The 16,627-nt window shown below is 36.2% G+C and overlaps 1 protein-coding gene across 1 annotated transcript; it reads left to right on the top strand.

Annotated features, from left to right (window-relative positions):
* The first annotated feature begins 2,671 nt into the window (after positions 1-2,671).
* On the top strand, positions 2,672-14,259 carry LOC147401409 (uncharacterized). The gene is made up of 3 exons (XM_086442707.1): positions 2,672-3,136; positions 10,267-11,620; positions 13,758-14,259. The coding sequence occupies exons 1-3, from the start codon at positions 2,747-2,749 to the stop codon at positions 14,006-14,008; spliced, it is 1,995 nt and encodes a 664-aa protein (XP_086298833.1). The 5' UTR covers positions 2,672-2,746; the 3' UTR covers positions 14,009-14,259.
* Positions 14,260-16,627: the final 2,368 nt, after the last annotated feature.

Raw genomic sequence — 16,627 nt, 5'->3', positions numbered from 1 at the left:
AAATCCCCCATAGTACAATCACGTACAATTCACTCTGAGCCTTCAAGATTTGGACCTTTCACTTGTTACTGTGAAGCCTACAGATCTCTCTGAGGATGGTATAACGGTCCAGGAAAATTATTTTCATGCTTGAAAAAGATTGAACATGCTTAGTTCAATGTTTATGAGGATGACCATCGCCAACAACATCAAGATGTTTCTACCTCCAACTGATAGTGTGCTAGAGTATCTGAAGGTTGTGGAAAAAAAGATCAAATATGTTGATAAGTCTCTTGTTGGCATTATACTTGCTAAGTTGACAAAAATGAAATAAGATGGAGCACGAGGAATTCAGGATCACATTCTTAAAATAATTGACAAAACTGTAAAACTTTGAGCATTGGGGATGACACATAGATGATTCCTTCATTGTGCAATTTATTCACAACTCTTTTCATCTTAGTTTGGTCTCTTCAAGATCCACCATAACACAAATAAGGATAAGTGGAGGAATGAAATGACCAATATGTGCATCCAAGAGGATATAAGGTTGAGTCAAGAAGGGAAATGCTCCACATTCATCATGTCTAAGAGAGCAAAGAGAAAATGAGGAAACTTAAAGAAATTGAAGAATAACCAAGAAAAGGAAAAAAGACTTGGCATTGAAAATCAGACTAAATGAAAGAACAATAATAATGTCATGTGATACTTATGTGGCAAACTAGTCATGTGAATAAAGATTGCACAAAATGCAAGGCTCGGTTAAAAAAGAAAGGTATGTTACTTTCTTTTTATGTTATGAATGAAATTTATCTGAAGGTCTTTCAAATACTTGGATTTCATTTTAATTCATGGAGTAAAGCCATAATCAAAGTCCTATTCTACCAAAGCATTCTAAAACATCTTCTTGTTCATTACATACGCAAAAAATCATAAGAAATGGTGGAATAAGGTATCTTATAGATATTAAAAACTCTCTTTAATTTCAATTTTTTTTTAATGTATTATTTGACCTCCTTAATATTCAATTCTAGAAATCCAAATCCTTGCTTTTGTTATTAGCTATAATCAAACCTTGTCTCTCTTCAGTTTCATCGCTTGGCCACAACCTAAGGATTTATTCAATTAAATGAGATAGGTCTTGAAAGGTTAAGGCTTAAATTTACCCTTCTTCCAAAAACTTTCAAAACTATCCAATTTTGATATCCAAAATAGGTCAAAATTTTAATTTTCAAAAAAAGTACAATCAAAGCAAACTACAATTGTCGAAAGACGGATAAAATTGGTGTCTAACACCTTCCCCTTTTTTCAGCCGAGCCACTTTACCTAGATCTTTGAACAAAATATCAGATAGAGGATCATAATTTTGGGTGACCATTGACACCCCTGAATTAGATAAATGATGGTGACTCTGAAGAACTTGAAATCAAACAAGAAAGGTAGTCCACGGACATCAAAACTCACACTTCTACAGGGTGTCTATGCAAAAATAACAATCAAATGACAACTTGAAAATAGTCATTGATTAATTTAAATAATCATCAATTATTACAAAAAAAAATCAATGGTTAATTCAAATAATCATTACCATAAAATAAAAAAAATTCAAAAGTTTTTGTAAAAAATTCAAACGTTTTTGGGGAATATACGAATGATATTCTTACTATAACCCATCATCTTCAACCTTCTTTAAAACCTTACTTCTTCTTGAGATTTGAATGTTGAAGAAATTTAAATTTTGAGAGTGAAAGGTAAAAATAGTTAAATTCGATAATTAATCAATAAATCAAGGATAATGCCGAAGTAACATTAAAATGTACATCGTGGGGGGTATTTCTGATGTAGATGTGTGTCAGAACTATAGATGCTTTTATCGAGATTTCACTAATATCTCAATAAAAGCATCTATGGTTCTAACACACATCCTCCAAGGTAGTTTTCAATGTTACTCCAGCATGACTCATAAATCATTGATTAATGGAGAATTTTTCAAAGAATATTGTGACTATTTCTCCTCCCCGCTGTTTATTACATCTATGTTGAAAATCTTTATTCAATAGCTACAAAATTCTAATTAAACATGTTTTTTTGCAACAAAATAGGTTCAGTGAACTTGAAGTTTTGACAGGTGGCATTTTAGAAGTGGTGTATCAAACTTTGATCGTCCATGGTGGGACGAACTTTTTCCCTTCCTAAGTCAAGTAAAAACCTTGTTTGTTCCATAGCTTTTAAACTCGTCCGAGACTGAGACGTATCGTCTGAGTTAACTCGGTATTGGAGCTGAACGAGATCAACTCACAAAGTATTTTGAGACGATTGCGTATCGTGAGATAAGCGAGTCGTTTCGGACGATATTTTCCAAAATTTCAGGTGATACAAACGAGACAACGCAGAAAATAATTAACTCACGAGTTAAACAGGATGTATTGGACGAGATTTTCAAAATCTCATCCGAGTTAATCGAGACAAATGAGTTAAAGCCTCAACCATCTATTCTTTCACCCCCAAATCGATTTTTTTAATTTTATATTTTTTGGATTCATTTTTTAATATGAATTTTTCAGACTTTTTAAATGGTTAAAAACCATTGTTTCATTGTCGAACGAGACGAGATGTATCGTCCGAGTCAACTCGGTATCGGAGCTGAACGAGACAATACGGGATACCGAGTTTAAAAACCATGGTTTGGTCTCTAGAGTCTAGACCGACGTAGCCATTTGCACTTGCAGCACCCTCTAACTCGTTCTCGCCCATTGAGTCACAGATAATGGAGAACGATTCACCATTATCGACAAGCTTGGATTCCGACGTCTCTGCAACCCCAAACAAACGCCTCAAAACCCTAACCCTAACTCAATCTCCGATCTCCACCTCGAAAGGGAAGGAGAAGCTCGAAGAAATGAAAGAAGAACACGAAGAAGAATCCATGGATTCTGTTTCGAATATTTGCGGAATTTGTTTATCCGAAGATGGAAAGGCGATTCGAGGTTGGATCGATTGTTGCAACCATTACTTCTGCTTCGTCTGTATTATGGAGTGGTCGAAAATTGCGTCTCGTTGCCCTATGTGTAAACAGAGATTCAGTACAATTCGTCGACCTCCAAAGAATGGAGTTTTTCTTCGAGAACGGATTGTTAATGTTCCCATTCGTGATCAGGTCAGACTCTTGCATGCGATTTTGTTGATTCTATTTGTGGAGATAAAACTTGATTTACTGTTGTAATTTTAGCTAAATTTTAATTTGATTTTAGTTGATTTGCGATTGTTTGGTTGGTTGACAAAAAATATTGCCTGAATATGGATTGCTCTTAATGCGAAGTAAATAGGATTTTTTTTTTCTTTTTTTTCTTCTAATAATTAGAAGTCGTTTATAGTTTTTACAATGACCTTAATGCTCTTAACATCTATATTTATAAGTAGAACATAGAAGCTAACACAAGGCCTAAGAAACAATTTTGAACAATCCATCTAAAGCTATTTGAATATAATTTTTAATGACGACTAGTACTTCTAAATCACATCAGTAACCCTACAAACATACTTCAGACATTTCTTTGTGTTCTAACATTTTAGAATCATGACAAAAGTTTTGAGATGGAATTATATGTAAAAAGGAAGTTCTGAGATGACTATTGTAGATATCTTGAAAGAGAATTCTAGAACATACGCAACTTTTCACGGATATTTGAGTTAAATGTTGTCTCTAAGGTTGTCTAAATGAATCATGTTTCTCTATCAATTTTGCCCAGAGCCACATATTATGTTATTGAATTTCATATCCACTTTTATATATATATGGGGACGGTTCATGGGACATAAGTAAAAACATATGTAAAAACAATGGTTTTTCAAACTATGGGTTAGAAGTTTCGGATTGAGCTGACTTTTTGTGAGGATGATCTCTACAATGAGAAGATCACCCTCACAAAAAATCAGCCCAGTCCGAACCTTCTAACCCCATCAAAAGTGATTTAGAATGTGGACCATCGATTTTTTACCAATAATTAGTAACCACTTTTGATGGATTTCGAAGTTTCAGATTAGGTTGATTTTTTGTGAGGATGATCTTCTCATCATAGAGACTATCCTCACAAAAAATCAGCTCAATCCGAAACTTCTACCAATATTTTGAAAAACCATTGTTTTTACATATGGTTTTACTTATGTCCCATGGACCACCCCCTATATATATATAAGTAAAGATCAATTCATTAAGTGCGGTGGAGATGACCAGCTAAAAGAAATAATGCAAGAGAAGACCACACACATTACTCTGACCTAATACAACAAACTCGCTCCCATCTAACAAAAATATCCCCAAAGAAGATTCACTTGAACTACCTAAAGACCTTACACCAAGGAACAAAAGGCCCAATTCGGACAATGTTACATCTTCTAAAGAATTTCACCTACCTTCGAACACCCTAGTGTTACGCTCCAACCAAATCCCCCAAGAGATCGCAAAAGGGATAACACTCCACAAACGTCTTTTGGAAGTGGAAAACAAATGACCCTACCCAGGCCAAAACTAAAACATCCCAAGGATTGACTAAAGCAAGCAGCCCTTCACTCTAAATAAATCTACAAAGTGCTGCCAAATCCACCATGCAAACATGCAATGAAGGAGCACATGGTTCATTGATTCTTCATTCCCCCAGCACATAGGACAAATATTAGGCTCCATAATCCCTCTTTTCATAACCTGATCCATCATGAGAATCTTTCCCAAGACCGCACACCACACGAATAATGCTACTCTAGAAGGTACCTTAGGGCCCCACACTATTGATGTTGGGAACGCTTGACTACCTTGCTCAACCAAGGCCATATAGAATGACTTATTGAAAACAATCCATCCTTCGTATCAATTCACGTCTTCCCATCTTCCATACCCCTATGTATAGGAACCCCGCCAATTCGCTCCAACAAGGAAGCCATAAACCCCAATTTCCCAGTCGTTGAAGTTTTGTCTAAATCCAAGGTCCCAAGAAAACTCATTCTCAGGCCAAGACAAGAATGACGCCACAGGCAAGCCTTTCTTATGAGATACTCCATGTAACTTCGGATACTAACAAGCTACAGAGGTCTAGCCATATCACATATCTTCCCAAAACCTTATCCACTAGCCATCCCCCACTTTGAAGCAAACTCCTTTATCAATAGATTGAAGAATCTTGAGAATCCCTCTCTAAAGCTCGCACCCAAATGGTCTACGTATCTCCTTACTCTCCCAAGCCTCTTCCGAGACCCCACACTTAGCCTCCACCACCTTTTTCCACCATCTATTCTCCTCTACCTTAAACTGCCAAAGCCATATCCCCTAGAGTGCTGTATTCATAGGCCCTAGCCCCCTTCCTTTGTAGAAGAACATAATTTTTTCCAACTAATCAGATGGATCTTCTTCGTCCTCCCTTATTATGCCACAAGAAGTTACGAAATAGTTTGTTTAATTTTACCTCAACACACCTCGGCAATTGGAACAAAGATAAAATATATGCAAGGCTACTAACTAGAGAGCTCTTGGTAAGAGTTATCTTCCCATATTCTTTTATGCCTTCTAACTAGGATTGTGATCTGCCTTTGTTGAACATGCCCAAACCATCTTAATCAACTGTCTCTTAGTTTATCATCTATTAAAGTTACTCCTACATTTTTTTTACCGTGTCCATTTCTAATTTTATCCGTCCTAGTCTTTGCACTCGTTCTTCTCAACATCCTCATCTTTGCTACATTCAATCTCTTAACATGTTGCTTGTTGATTGTTCAATATTCAATTCCATAAAGTATAATTGGTATTATTATCACTTTATAGAATTTTCCTTTTAGTTTGATTGGTATGCGTCAATCGCATAGCTCACCTCCACTTTGACCATCTAGCTGTGATTCTATGAGAAACATCTTCCCCCAGTCTCCCCATCACTATGTATAATAGACCCGATGTGACAAAAATTGTCTCTTCAGGGTATTTCTAGTCTACTATCGCTGCTTGCCTATAAAAAAAGAGGTTTTGGGTCGGGATTGGTTTGTAATATTCTCCATACAATACTTTATTAAGTTAAACAAAATAATAGGTGTTTGACATGCAGGTGCTAGCTAGCTTAGTTGGTAAAGTCTTTGGGTGATAATACCAGAGACCTAGGTTCAAATCCCGCCAGCATCAAGTTGCTGAACTCATTAAAATAGGTTTAACGATAAAAAAAAGGTGTTTGATATTACTTTATGGAGTTTGTTACCATTTGCAATCTGTAGATGTATTGGAAAGGGGGGATGCTAGAGTCTTTGAAGGAAAAAAAAGGATGAGAGCGTGTGTAATCATGGACATCAAAGTATCCTCTTATCTCTAGTCAAAAGTTGGATAAAGATTTCAAGGGAGTTTCTTTTGAGTGTGTGTTTAGGTTGGGCCACCTGATCTGCAATTGAGTTGCCATTTTTGAGTGTATTTTGTTCCCATTCTAATGGAATCCTTATATTTATCAAAAAAAGATAAAGTCCACAGTGTATGGACGTGTTTGCTTTACTTATCATGTATTTCTTTCTTACTCTTTATTTTAAAAAACAAACCTCCTTATTTTCTTATAAATAAAACCTTATGTTATAATGCATATACGGATGTGTCTTAGTTTTGGGCTTATCCAAGTGTATTTCACACAACTCATACTTTGTCGGACGCCGAGGCATGGATTCATGTCATTGTTACAAAAGATATTCTAATATTTTATATTCTACTCCTGAACATTTGGAATATAGTTGAGATTCAGCCAAATTTATAGTTCTGGATACTAAACATAAAATATGTCCAACATTTCTATCCTTTAGCAGTTATATCATTAGAAGACAAAATCTTTTAATAAGAAAATGGAAGAGAATTAGGTATTATCACCAATCACAAAAAAGCCTAACACTGTTATCTTATTAACAATTTATGTTTTATTGTTAATGCTTCAAAGTGTATGGCCACATAAGATTTCAACAATATTCCTAATGCAGTCAAGAGTGTTGGCAAGCCACCAAGGGGTTAGTATCTTGATCTCTTACCCTCCTTTACTCTCTCAACCCAAATGGAAGACCCAAGAATTTGGGAGGCCAATAAGGATGGAATGTTCTCAGTAAGGTCTTTCTACTCTCCTTAGTGTTGTTCCGAAGGCATCATTCCGAGCCTTGGTGATTTGGTACCTTTTGATACCTCTAAAATCTCCATTCTTATGTGGGTAGCGGCTCTTAATAAACTCTGAACCATTGATCATCTTAAGTCAAAGTACATGATTATTGTGGATTATTGTTGTATGTGTAAGTCGAACAGGGAGTCGGTAGATAATTTGTTATTGCATTGTCGTTTTGCTTCCTTAGTATCTCATTTTTTTCCTCCTTATTTAATGTTGCTTGGTGCCATACCAGCTCCGTGCTTCATCTCCTCCAATGCTGACATTCATCATCATTTTTTGTTAGAAAAAGGTTTCTTTGGAACCTCTTGACCTTTGCCATTTGTTGGGACTTGTGGAAGGAAAGGAATGAGCGCACTTTTGTTGAAAAGGATCAATCAGTTCAAGAATTTTTTATTAGTATATAAGGTTTTGTTTTCTTTTGGGGTCAAGCAATCAGAGGATTTTAAAGGCTTCGTCTTTGAGGATTTCACATTTAGGTGGGGTCTTTTTTGTAGTGAGAGAAGCTAAGTGTGCTCTTGTATCTTCCTGGAAGCCACCTTGACCTACTTCCTAATAAAATTTCTTTCACTTATCAAAACAAAAACAAAAAACAAAAAAATCTTGCTCTTCACCAATGCAAAGATGCTAGCTTAGTCATCACCCTTCTAATGATTAGTTTCTCAAAAGTATTTTGATGCAGGACTGGAGGAAAAATACCAAGTTTTGCAATAAGGATTAATAGGTTTAATGGAAGAAAGGGTTTAGGGGTAGGTTTTAGGTTCTAAAATGGCCAAAACTAAAATAGAAGGATGATATAGGTTATGGAGAAATTATGGTTGGGTTTAGAGGGATTTGAGGTCAAAATAGATGGTTTGGATAGCACAAAGGGTGCTGTATTTTCCATAGTAGCAAGGTATGATACTAAGAGAGATAGAAAAACAAAGAAAATAGAAGGAGAAAATGAGATGGAGAAAAGGATGATAGATTGACCTTGACTTCACGCCAAGGATTTCAATGGCTTCACACCATTAGAGGTTTCTCATAATAGAAAACCTGTAATTTTGTTTCTTCATTCATTAATTGATTTGTAATTAACAAATTACATTTATATATAGTTTCCTAGTCCAACTATGAGTCCTACAATAGCCTAATTACTAAAATAGGAAAAACTAAAAAAATCATGCGTAGGATTCTAAATAAAAGTATAACTAAATTGGAAAATGAAAACACACCCCCCACTTAAAACGTGGACAATCTATTAAGGGGTTAAGAAAAATTAAAATAAAATGTAAATACAACCACAAAATAGATAATACTAAAGACTCCTAATCAATATGGACACAGAGACGCCTAATCAATATGGACTCCTAACAAATATGGGCCATGGGCCTGATGTCCCCATCATATTTGAAACCTAAAGAGAGCAGGAACTTCTGCTTCTTCGAATATTAAAAATGATTCATAATTGGCTGGTCCCTTGTTTGGAGAATTTTGTGATAGTGTTTCCAGCACATGAAACAAATATTAATGAACTTTTTCCTATTTGGTAGGCTGTCGGACACGACTTTACCTTGATACCATGTCTAAGAGAAGATAACAACTTTATATGGAACTGGTACCCTGTACATTCTTTGATGAATGGCTTGTGGAAAGACCTAACAAATAAAATCCTGTCCAGATAGGGCATAAAATGGGTTGGAGTTGACCCGAAATCCAAGTGATCCAAAATCCGAATTGTGCTGGTTCAAATCCTTGGATTGGATCTGAATAAAAAATCAGTTGAATATGGTTTAATGTTCCTTGGCCAGACGTTATCTGACCTAACTTGAATCTAGGGATGTTTTGAATGTGAAATACAACCCGACCTGACGGGTTCAGATATGGTCTTAGTCAGTATGATCTGGGTCTGGATCCTAATTTTTTTAACTGGATCTGAATATGGATATACTTAGATCCAACCAGGGTATGACCCATTCTATCCCCTACATCCGGATCCCTTTTATATTCTCTTACCTGCTCCAATTTATAGGAACGCACTCTGCCTCCAGAATGGTTAGGAACCCAATAAGAAAATAGAATCCATAACCATGGAGATTCCTAAAGATTATAACACTCGAAACCAAGGTTTAAAATTTCTTTTTGTTTCAATGTTTCAGATTTCTCAAAGCCGAAACGAAACCAAAACATTTACAAAACATTTCCGAAATATTTACAATACAAACGATAAATTCGAAACATTTGAATTAAGTCTCTCAGAGGATACCCAAGTCAAGGGGTGTGTCATTTGTTTGAAAATATAGGGGTTTAAAAAATATTACCTAAATCTCTCAGTCTTTGAGAAGAGACTGTGGTCAAGGGTATGGAATCAGGTTAAAAGCTTGAATTCATGCGCTCTGTGCATCGCCAAAACCCAAAAAAAAAAAGAAAAAAAAAAAAACAGAGAAGAAGAAGAAGAAGAGGAGGAGAGTGAAGAGGAACTGACCTGAAGATTTGCTCTGCCTCCAATCCAGGTCTCTCTCTCTCTCTCATGGGTGATTGGAGTTGGAAATCTCAGATTCAGAAGAAAAACCAGAATTTTGAACCGAAAAAGTAATATTTCGACCTTTGTTTCGATTTTAGGCTGTTTCGTCTCAGAAATGTGAAAAACAGAAACGAAACAAAATTTTAAACCATGCTTGAAAGCACATCATAGCCAAATCTACAACTAACGCACTTTTTTGTGAAAATACCATAAAATGTGGGGAAACCACTTTTGGAGGCTTCACCAGACCTAAAACCCTCAAAATGTGACTCTACTACGGTTCTACCATTATCAACCTTGTACCCTAATACCTATGTCTTAGCCCATCTGTTTAGGGTTGGTAAGAGGAATCCTATATCACCATTGAACACTCGCTAGAACAATTCATGCGAAGAGGTTTGGCACAAGTTTTACAACACCTACTAACCTGAAGCAACCCTAAGTGGAGTATATCTCAAGCTGCATATGGCCATCACCACAATCATATTATTTTCTTACCTGCATTGTCTGTGCATGTGTCTCTTTATTGTAGTAACAGTACAAAGTAAAGAAGATGCCTCCATTGACTCTTTTCTGACATGTGATGCTTCATAATTACCAAATGATGGTTGGTTCACTTTGCAGGTTTGGCATCCTCTTGGAAATGAAACAACTGGGCCTTCTGATCCTTATGCACAAGTCAACTGTACCGAATGCCATAGTTCACTGGATGAGAGTCTCCTATTACTTTGTGATCTTTGTGACTCTGCCGCTCATACTTACTGTGTTGGCTTGGGTGCCACTGTACCTGAAGGAGATTGGTATTGCCATGACTGTACTATTTCTAGGAATGACCACACTAGTAGCCAAATCGATACTGATTGTTGTAGTCAAGATACTAGAAACTTCAATACAATGCGAGGTGCTGATGCAAGTGTTTCAATTTCTGTAATCGTACAAGAATCATATTTCATGGAGGTTAACAGATCTCCCGAAAGACCCTCTTCACATCTAGACCAATCCTCATTTCCTGCTGTTCGTGACAGAGACATCCGTGCAGGAAACAGAGTGACTTGCCTTAGTGCAAGAACTTTACGACGCTGCCGCAATGTGCACAGTCGTATACAAACTTTACGTGAAAACTGGAATGCATTGCGTACTGGATCATTGAGCTTCTCTTCTAACTTAACTGATTCAAATGGTAAAGGTAAGAAACAGAACAGTAGACCAGTAATTTATGATAAGTCAAGCCAACCACAGTCATCATCTTTCTCCAGCTGTCGGCGAATGACTGCCAATGACAATGCTTCTGGTGAAGCGTTGAACATTAAAGGCTCGCAAGATATAGACAAAGCCTGGAAGATGATGAATATTGCGAAATCAGTACAACAGGCTCGTGAAAGAGCCAAAATTGACCATCTGGTCTCTAATCATGAGTCAGGTAAAAGAAATGTGCCAAAGGAAGCAACCAACACAAGCTCAAGCTATTCTAAATCTAAAGACAAACTGTTTCAAAAAAAGGATCTGGGAAGGTTTGCTTCAGATAAGAATTACAGATGTCATTCCCTTGACATAGGACACAAAACACGTAAATCGCAGAAGTCCGAAAAACAAAAACCAAGTCGGGATGCGGTGAAGGAGACTTCGAAATTTTTTAAAGCACTTCCAAATACTCATCCATCAGGATATAGTGAAAACAATGGGAATCTATCCATGTCAGTTCTGCACGGAGGGTCATCAAACTTAATTAGTGGACGAAATGAGACTGTTGGCTCAGTTTCTGTAACTGAAATATCGTCTGGAAGTTCTGATCTATCTAATGTTAGACCAGAATTTGGTGCACCATCTTCTGGTTGCAAGGCAGAGCTTCCCAAGGAGAATGGTGGATTGGATAAGAGTTCTGCCAAAATTATGGCAAGAAAAGATGATGGCGCCAAAAGTGAAGTCCAATCATTGGTTAAGCTGAACTTGAAATTGCTAAGCAGAGATAAACTTCTGGGTATGTATGTATGTGGCGTTTTTTCTAAATAAAACTCTCTATTTGTGGTTACAATTTCTTTGATGATTTCTATAATTCTTGCTGAAAATTACTGTTCGTGCTTTAAGTTCTACTATTTGTCTCTATATATGTATAAGATGTTTGAAAAACATAATTCCCCTTTTGATTCACTGAGATTTATGTTGTACTTGTCATTGAAATCTTAGTAAGTTGTATCGACCTCCCATTTGAAGTTCTCTTTTGCCCTACCCTTTATGAAGGCATATTTTTTCTTATAAACTCCCAAGCTTGTGGTCCTGTAAAAGGAAATATTAAACTTAGGGCATCTCCAATGGTTTTCAAATTTTGGTGGAAATTCCTAAATTTGGAACAACCTCCGAAAAATGCTCTCCAATGCAAGAGTGGTGAAGCAAAAAATTCTTATGGGTGTGGGGTTTGGAAAGGTATACTAAAGATTCTTCCTCAATTTAGAAAGAGGCTTATCTTTAAGGTTGGGAGGGGGGACAAAGTAAGGTTTTGGGAAGATTTGTGGTACGAGGTGGGTCCATTAAAAGACAGATTTTCCTCGTTATTCGTAATTTCAAGAAAAAGAAATCTTCCTTTTGCAAGCTTTCGTTCGTCGTCCTAAGGAAGCGAAGGTTGGGTCTAGAAGGGCGCTAAACGATTGAGAATTGCCGGAAATCACGGAATTGATGGGGGTTCCTCGATACGACGCAAGGTGGACCGAGGGGTGAAGACACGAGAGTTTGGGCTCCCAATAGTAAAGGCTTGTTTTCTGTAAGAGAGGTTTACATTGATCTTGACAGGAGTGGGGACCATAATTTCTTGTATATTGCTGTATGGGTCCAAGGTTTCCTTCTAAGGTGGTTTTTTTTTGTTTGGACAACGGTGTGGGAAAGAATTCTAACGATGGATCGGTTGAGGAGACGTGGTTTTTGTGGCCCAAATGCTTGTTGTATGTGCTTGTCAAACAAGGAAATGGGTAATCACCTGCTTGTGCTTTGCAAGGTGTCAAACGAGGTTTTGGATCACTTCTTGTCGTTGTTTGGGGTGGTGTGTTGCCAATTGGTTTGGTTAGAGAAGTCTTTGGGGAATGGTTACAGTTGGGCGTGAGTTTTGGAACTTCAAAGAGGTTGATTTGGAGTTTAGCCCTGTTCGCGATTACTTGGACCATTTGGAAAGAAAGAAATGCAAAAAAATTTCAAGGAAAGTTTCAATCCCACAGGGAGTTAATCTTATCAGTTCTAGGATTGTTTTTTCATTGGTGCAAGATTTTCAAAGAGTTCAAAAGTTATTCTTTGAGGACTTCTTATTCCTGCGGGATTTCATTGTAACATCTCAGATTCCTAGTTTGTTGTTCATTTGTTTTTGGGTTGGTCATCTCGACCATCCATTGTTTTTATTTTACCTTTATCTATCCAAAAAAAATAAAAAAAATTTCTCTCCAATTCAAGTGCCAAATGCCTTCTCAAAAATGGAATATGCTAAAACTGATGCTATATTTGATATTGGTTTTGGAATATCTCAAAATTTGTTGAAGTGTCTTTTAGGTTATAAAATTGTTTTTGGATGATTTTTTTAACCAAATTACCATAAAAAAGTAACTTTTCAGTAAAAAATTTTACCAAATTGCCATCCAAAGCATACCAATGGCATTTTTTTGTACTTTATTGTCTTAAAAATGAAATTGAGAGGCAGATATGGTGTTGCCATTGGAGTTGCTCTAACTTCATTGTTTTTCAATTTCTGAAAGTCAGCCATCTCAGAAACTCCATCCACTCGGCACTGGATATTGCCTAAATTCTATGGGTACTGCCATGCTGACATTGACAATTGGCTCAGTCAAATTCCATTATCATAGGTGCTAACCAGAAGGCAAGCTGCCTGATCCCCCTTGTGGTACCATTCAAGAATACTAAATTTTCAGGACCAATTACTGAGTGGAAGCACTGGATCTATGCTTATTCAATTGTGCAAGTTTTACATGCTAAATTGGTTGTCTTATATGAGGAACTCCTCACAGAAACTGCTGTGAAATTTTTCTTTATTGTATCAATTGACCTAATGTTTGTGAAAATATTTAATGCATCAACAACTTGAATCTAGTCAACTAACAATATAAAAGATGTATCTGCAGGTGCTGACGGATTCAAGGAAGTTGCAAGGCTTGCAACTCATACCATATTGGCAGCATGTGGATTAGAGCACACAAAATCTAGTGTCCGTCCCTTCCCTAACTCAAAATGCAGGCATAATGATCTAAGCCAGCACCTTCGAATGTCGAATCTGATGCCAAGTTCTTGTAGAGAATGCTTTTATGTCTTCGTAAAAGACGTAGTTAGCTCCATCATGACAGAGAAACTAGCTGTTACCCAGTCAAATTGTTAATCTCACTTTGAGTTACTGCTGCCAGGTTTCCGAGTCACTGATTTTCAAGGCAGGTTGATACCGGGTCAGAGTTCATCCCATTCAATCTCTGTAAGTGAGAAAATATTTATTCATAAAACTATTTGCCTTTGTCAATTTTTACGCATTAGCATGTATGTAAAGCTAAGTGTGATTATTCTTATACACGTAGAAAATTTATGATTCTCTTTTTCTATCATTCATTAATTATTTTTTTCTTCCTTCTGTTTTGATATTTTTCTTGTTTATGGATTTCAATTTATTTATTTATATGAAAATTTATGAGGGAGACTACTATATTGACACGTTCCATGAACTCCCGTATTCACACACTAAAATACAATGGCGAAGTAGAAACACTCTGATGGCATGTAGTACACTTTAAAAAAAATAAAAATTAATCTGAATATTAAACAGAAGATGTACAAAAGATGAGTGGCCAAGGTAGCCACTCTACAAAGGTACCGAAAGAAACACAAAGTAAAACGGAGTACACTCTTTTAGGCCCACTGACCCTTGATCATCAGCCTATCATCTCTTGATGGCCTTATAAATGAAAAAAATAGCTAAAGTAGCTTGATTAGTAATACATAATGTTTGATTTGAGAACAAAAAAAAAGAATGATCAAACCAAGGACTAGGATTTAATCATATGAAAAATTATTGCACCTAATTACCACAAGTCATCTATCAAGTGTATAGGTCCCCCGTCCACAAAAAGATTGGGATATAGGATTAGTGAGACTGAAAGTGTTCCATGAGAAATTGCTCACTGTGATATCCATGGTTTCCATGTCAAGAAAAAAATTCTCCCCTAATCTCACCCATCTCATCTTATCAGCACTCTCTGATTTCTTGGTTAAACCCAACACCTCATTATCCACATCGCGCTCCACCGGATGCCTATACCCCTGGTTCATTTTGAGGCTCTTTCCTGAACTCTCTTGCTTAACGTACATAACTTATATAGTGGGTGTGAATAATGCTATTTGCGGGTGAGTTCACATTTAAGCATCAGTTGCAAGGTTGGGTGAGATGGCTTTGATTTAAAGGTGAAGATATGGGGCATCACTGATCAGATCTGCGTGTGGGTTTAGTGTAATTCTCAACTGGGATGTATTGTCTGGGCTCACAGTTGACTCACTAGGTCCCAAAGAAAAATGAAGAATTATTGGCATTGAAGCGAAGTTGAATAGGTTAAAACAAAAATTAACCACTACAATAACGAATTGAAGACGCCCCCCCCCCCCCCCCCCCCCCCCCCCCGGGGGGGAGGTGTTGGGGGTTCGTACAAATTTCTCATTGAAGACTATGGTCAAAGATTTATCATTGGTTTGAAACAAAGATATCTCAAATATTCCTCAAATTTTTTTCTAGATTATACTAAACTAAGGGCATCTCCAATTGCAATGTTGTATTTGGCACAGGACTCTCCAATGCTTCATCTCAAAAAAATAAAAAACAAAAAAAAGTCATTGATATGTTTTAAATAATGATTTGATTAAAAATATCCAAAAAATATTATATATAATTTAAATAAGAGTAACGCTGGGGTGACATTAGGATTTACTATGATTCTCACATTTCTGACATAGATGTGTGTACATAATCGTAGATGCTTGTTACTCATATCTCGAGGCAATGATTTATGGTTATCACATCAACACAGTGAAAAACAAAGTCCCTCCAGGATTTTCCTTTAAACAAATATTTTTTGATATTTTGAAATAGGCTAAACCCAATGCCAAATTTGAGATAAGGTATAACATATAGAATGTCATGCCATTTGAGGGTAATACTGCCAGGTTTTAGCATGACCAATTAAAACTAATGTTCCAAATCATACACTAAAAGTTGTCTCAAATTTGAAATATGTTATATACTATGTCAAATTTGGCATTGGATTTAGTATGTCTCTAGATATAGAAAATGAGATTAGTTTTTTACGATTGAAATGTCAAAACTACTCTAACCATTCGAATTCACCATTTTTCGTCAAAAAAAATGGGATTTCCGAAATTCTAGTTGAGTTTTGGAGAGTCCATTCCAATTGGAAGGATTTGAGAAGGAATAAGAAGTCATTTTCAAGGGTTTTTTCGAATTTTTATTTCATTTTTGGATGAAAATCGATCAAGGATGGTTCTTTTGGTTTGAAATCATCTACACAAGTTGTTATGTCAAGTTTTTAATCAATATTTCTATTTATTTTAGTTGGAAAATTCAAGAAATGAAAAACAAGTCGGTTTTACCAACGTCAAGTTCACCACTTTTTATTTTCAGATTCAACATTTTTATTGTCAAGTATCACATTTTTTTAAAAATTGGTGAGCTTGACACTGTATAAATTATTTTGAATCTCAGCTTCATTCTTCATTCTTTGTCATACATCGTTGAAATACATATAAATGTTCACAATTAGAAATATATCATATCCATTCGTCATTCACCCTAAAAAAATCATTGAAAATATTGGAATCACAGTTGGAAAATCTAAGTATGTGAAGAAGTTGAAAATATGGGTAGTTTGGGAATTTCAAAAACATTATAGGCTACGATGGGGTTGAGGAGCCATTAAGAAATACAAACTTTACTAATGGACTA

Source organism: Akebia trifoliata, chromosome 5 (assembly GCF_017979445.1).
Source record: "Akebia trifoliata isolate Shusen 1 chromosome 5, ASM1797944v1, whole genome shotgun sequence".
NCBI classification, from domain to species: Eukaryota; Viridiplantae; Streptophyta; class Magnoliopsida; order Ranunculales; family Lardizabalaceae; genus Akebia; species Akebia trifoliata.
This window is presented reverse-complemented; position numbering and strand designations above follow the sequence as displayed.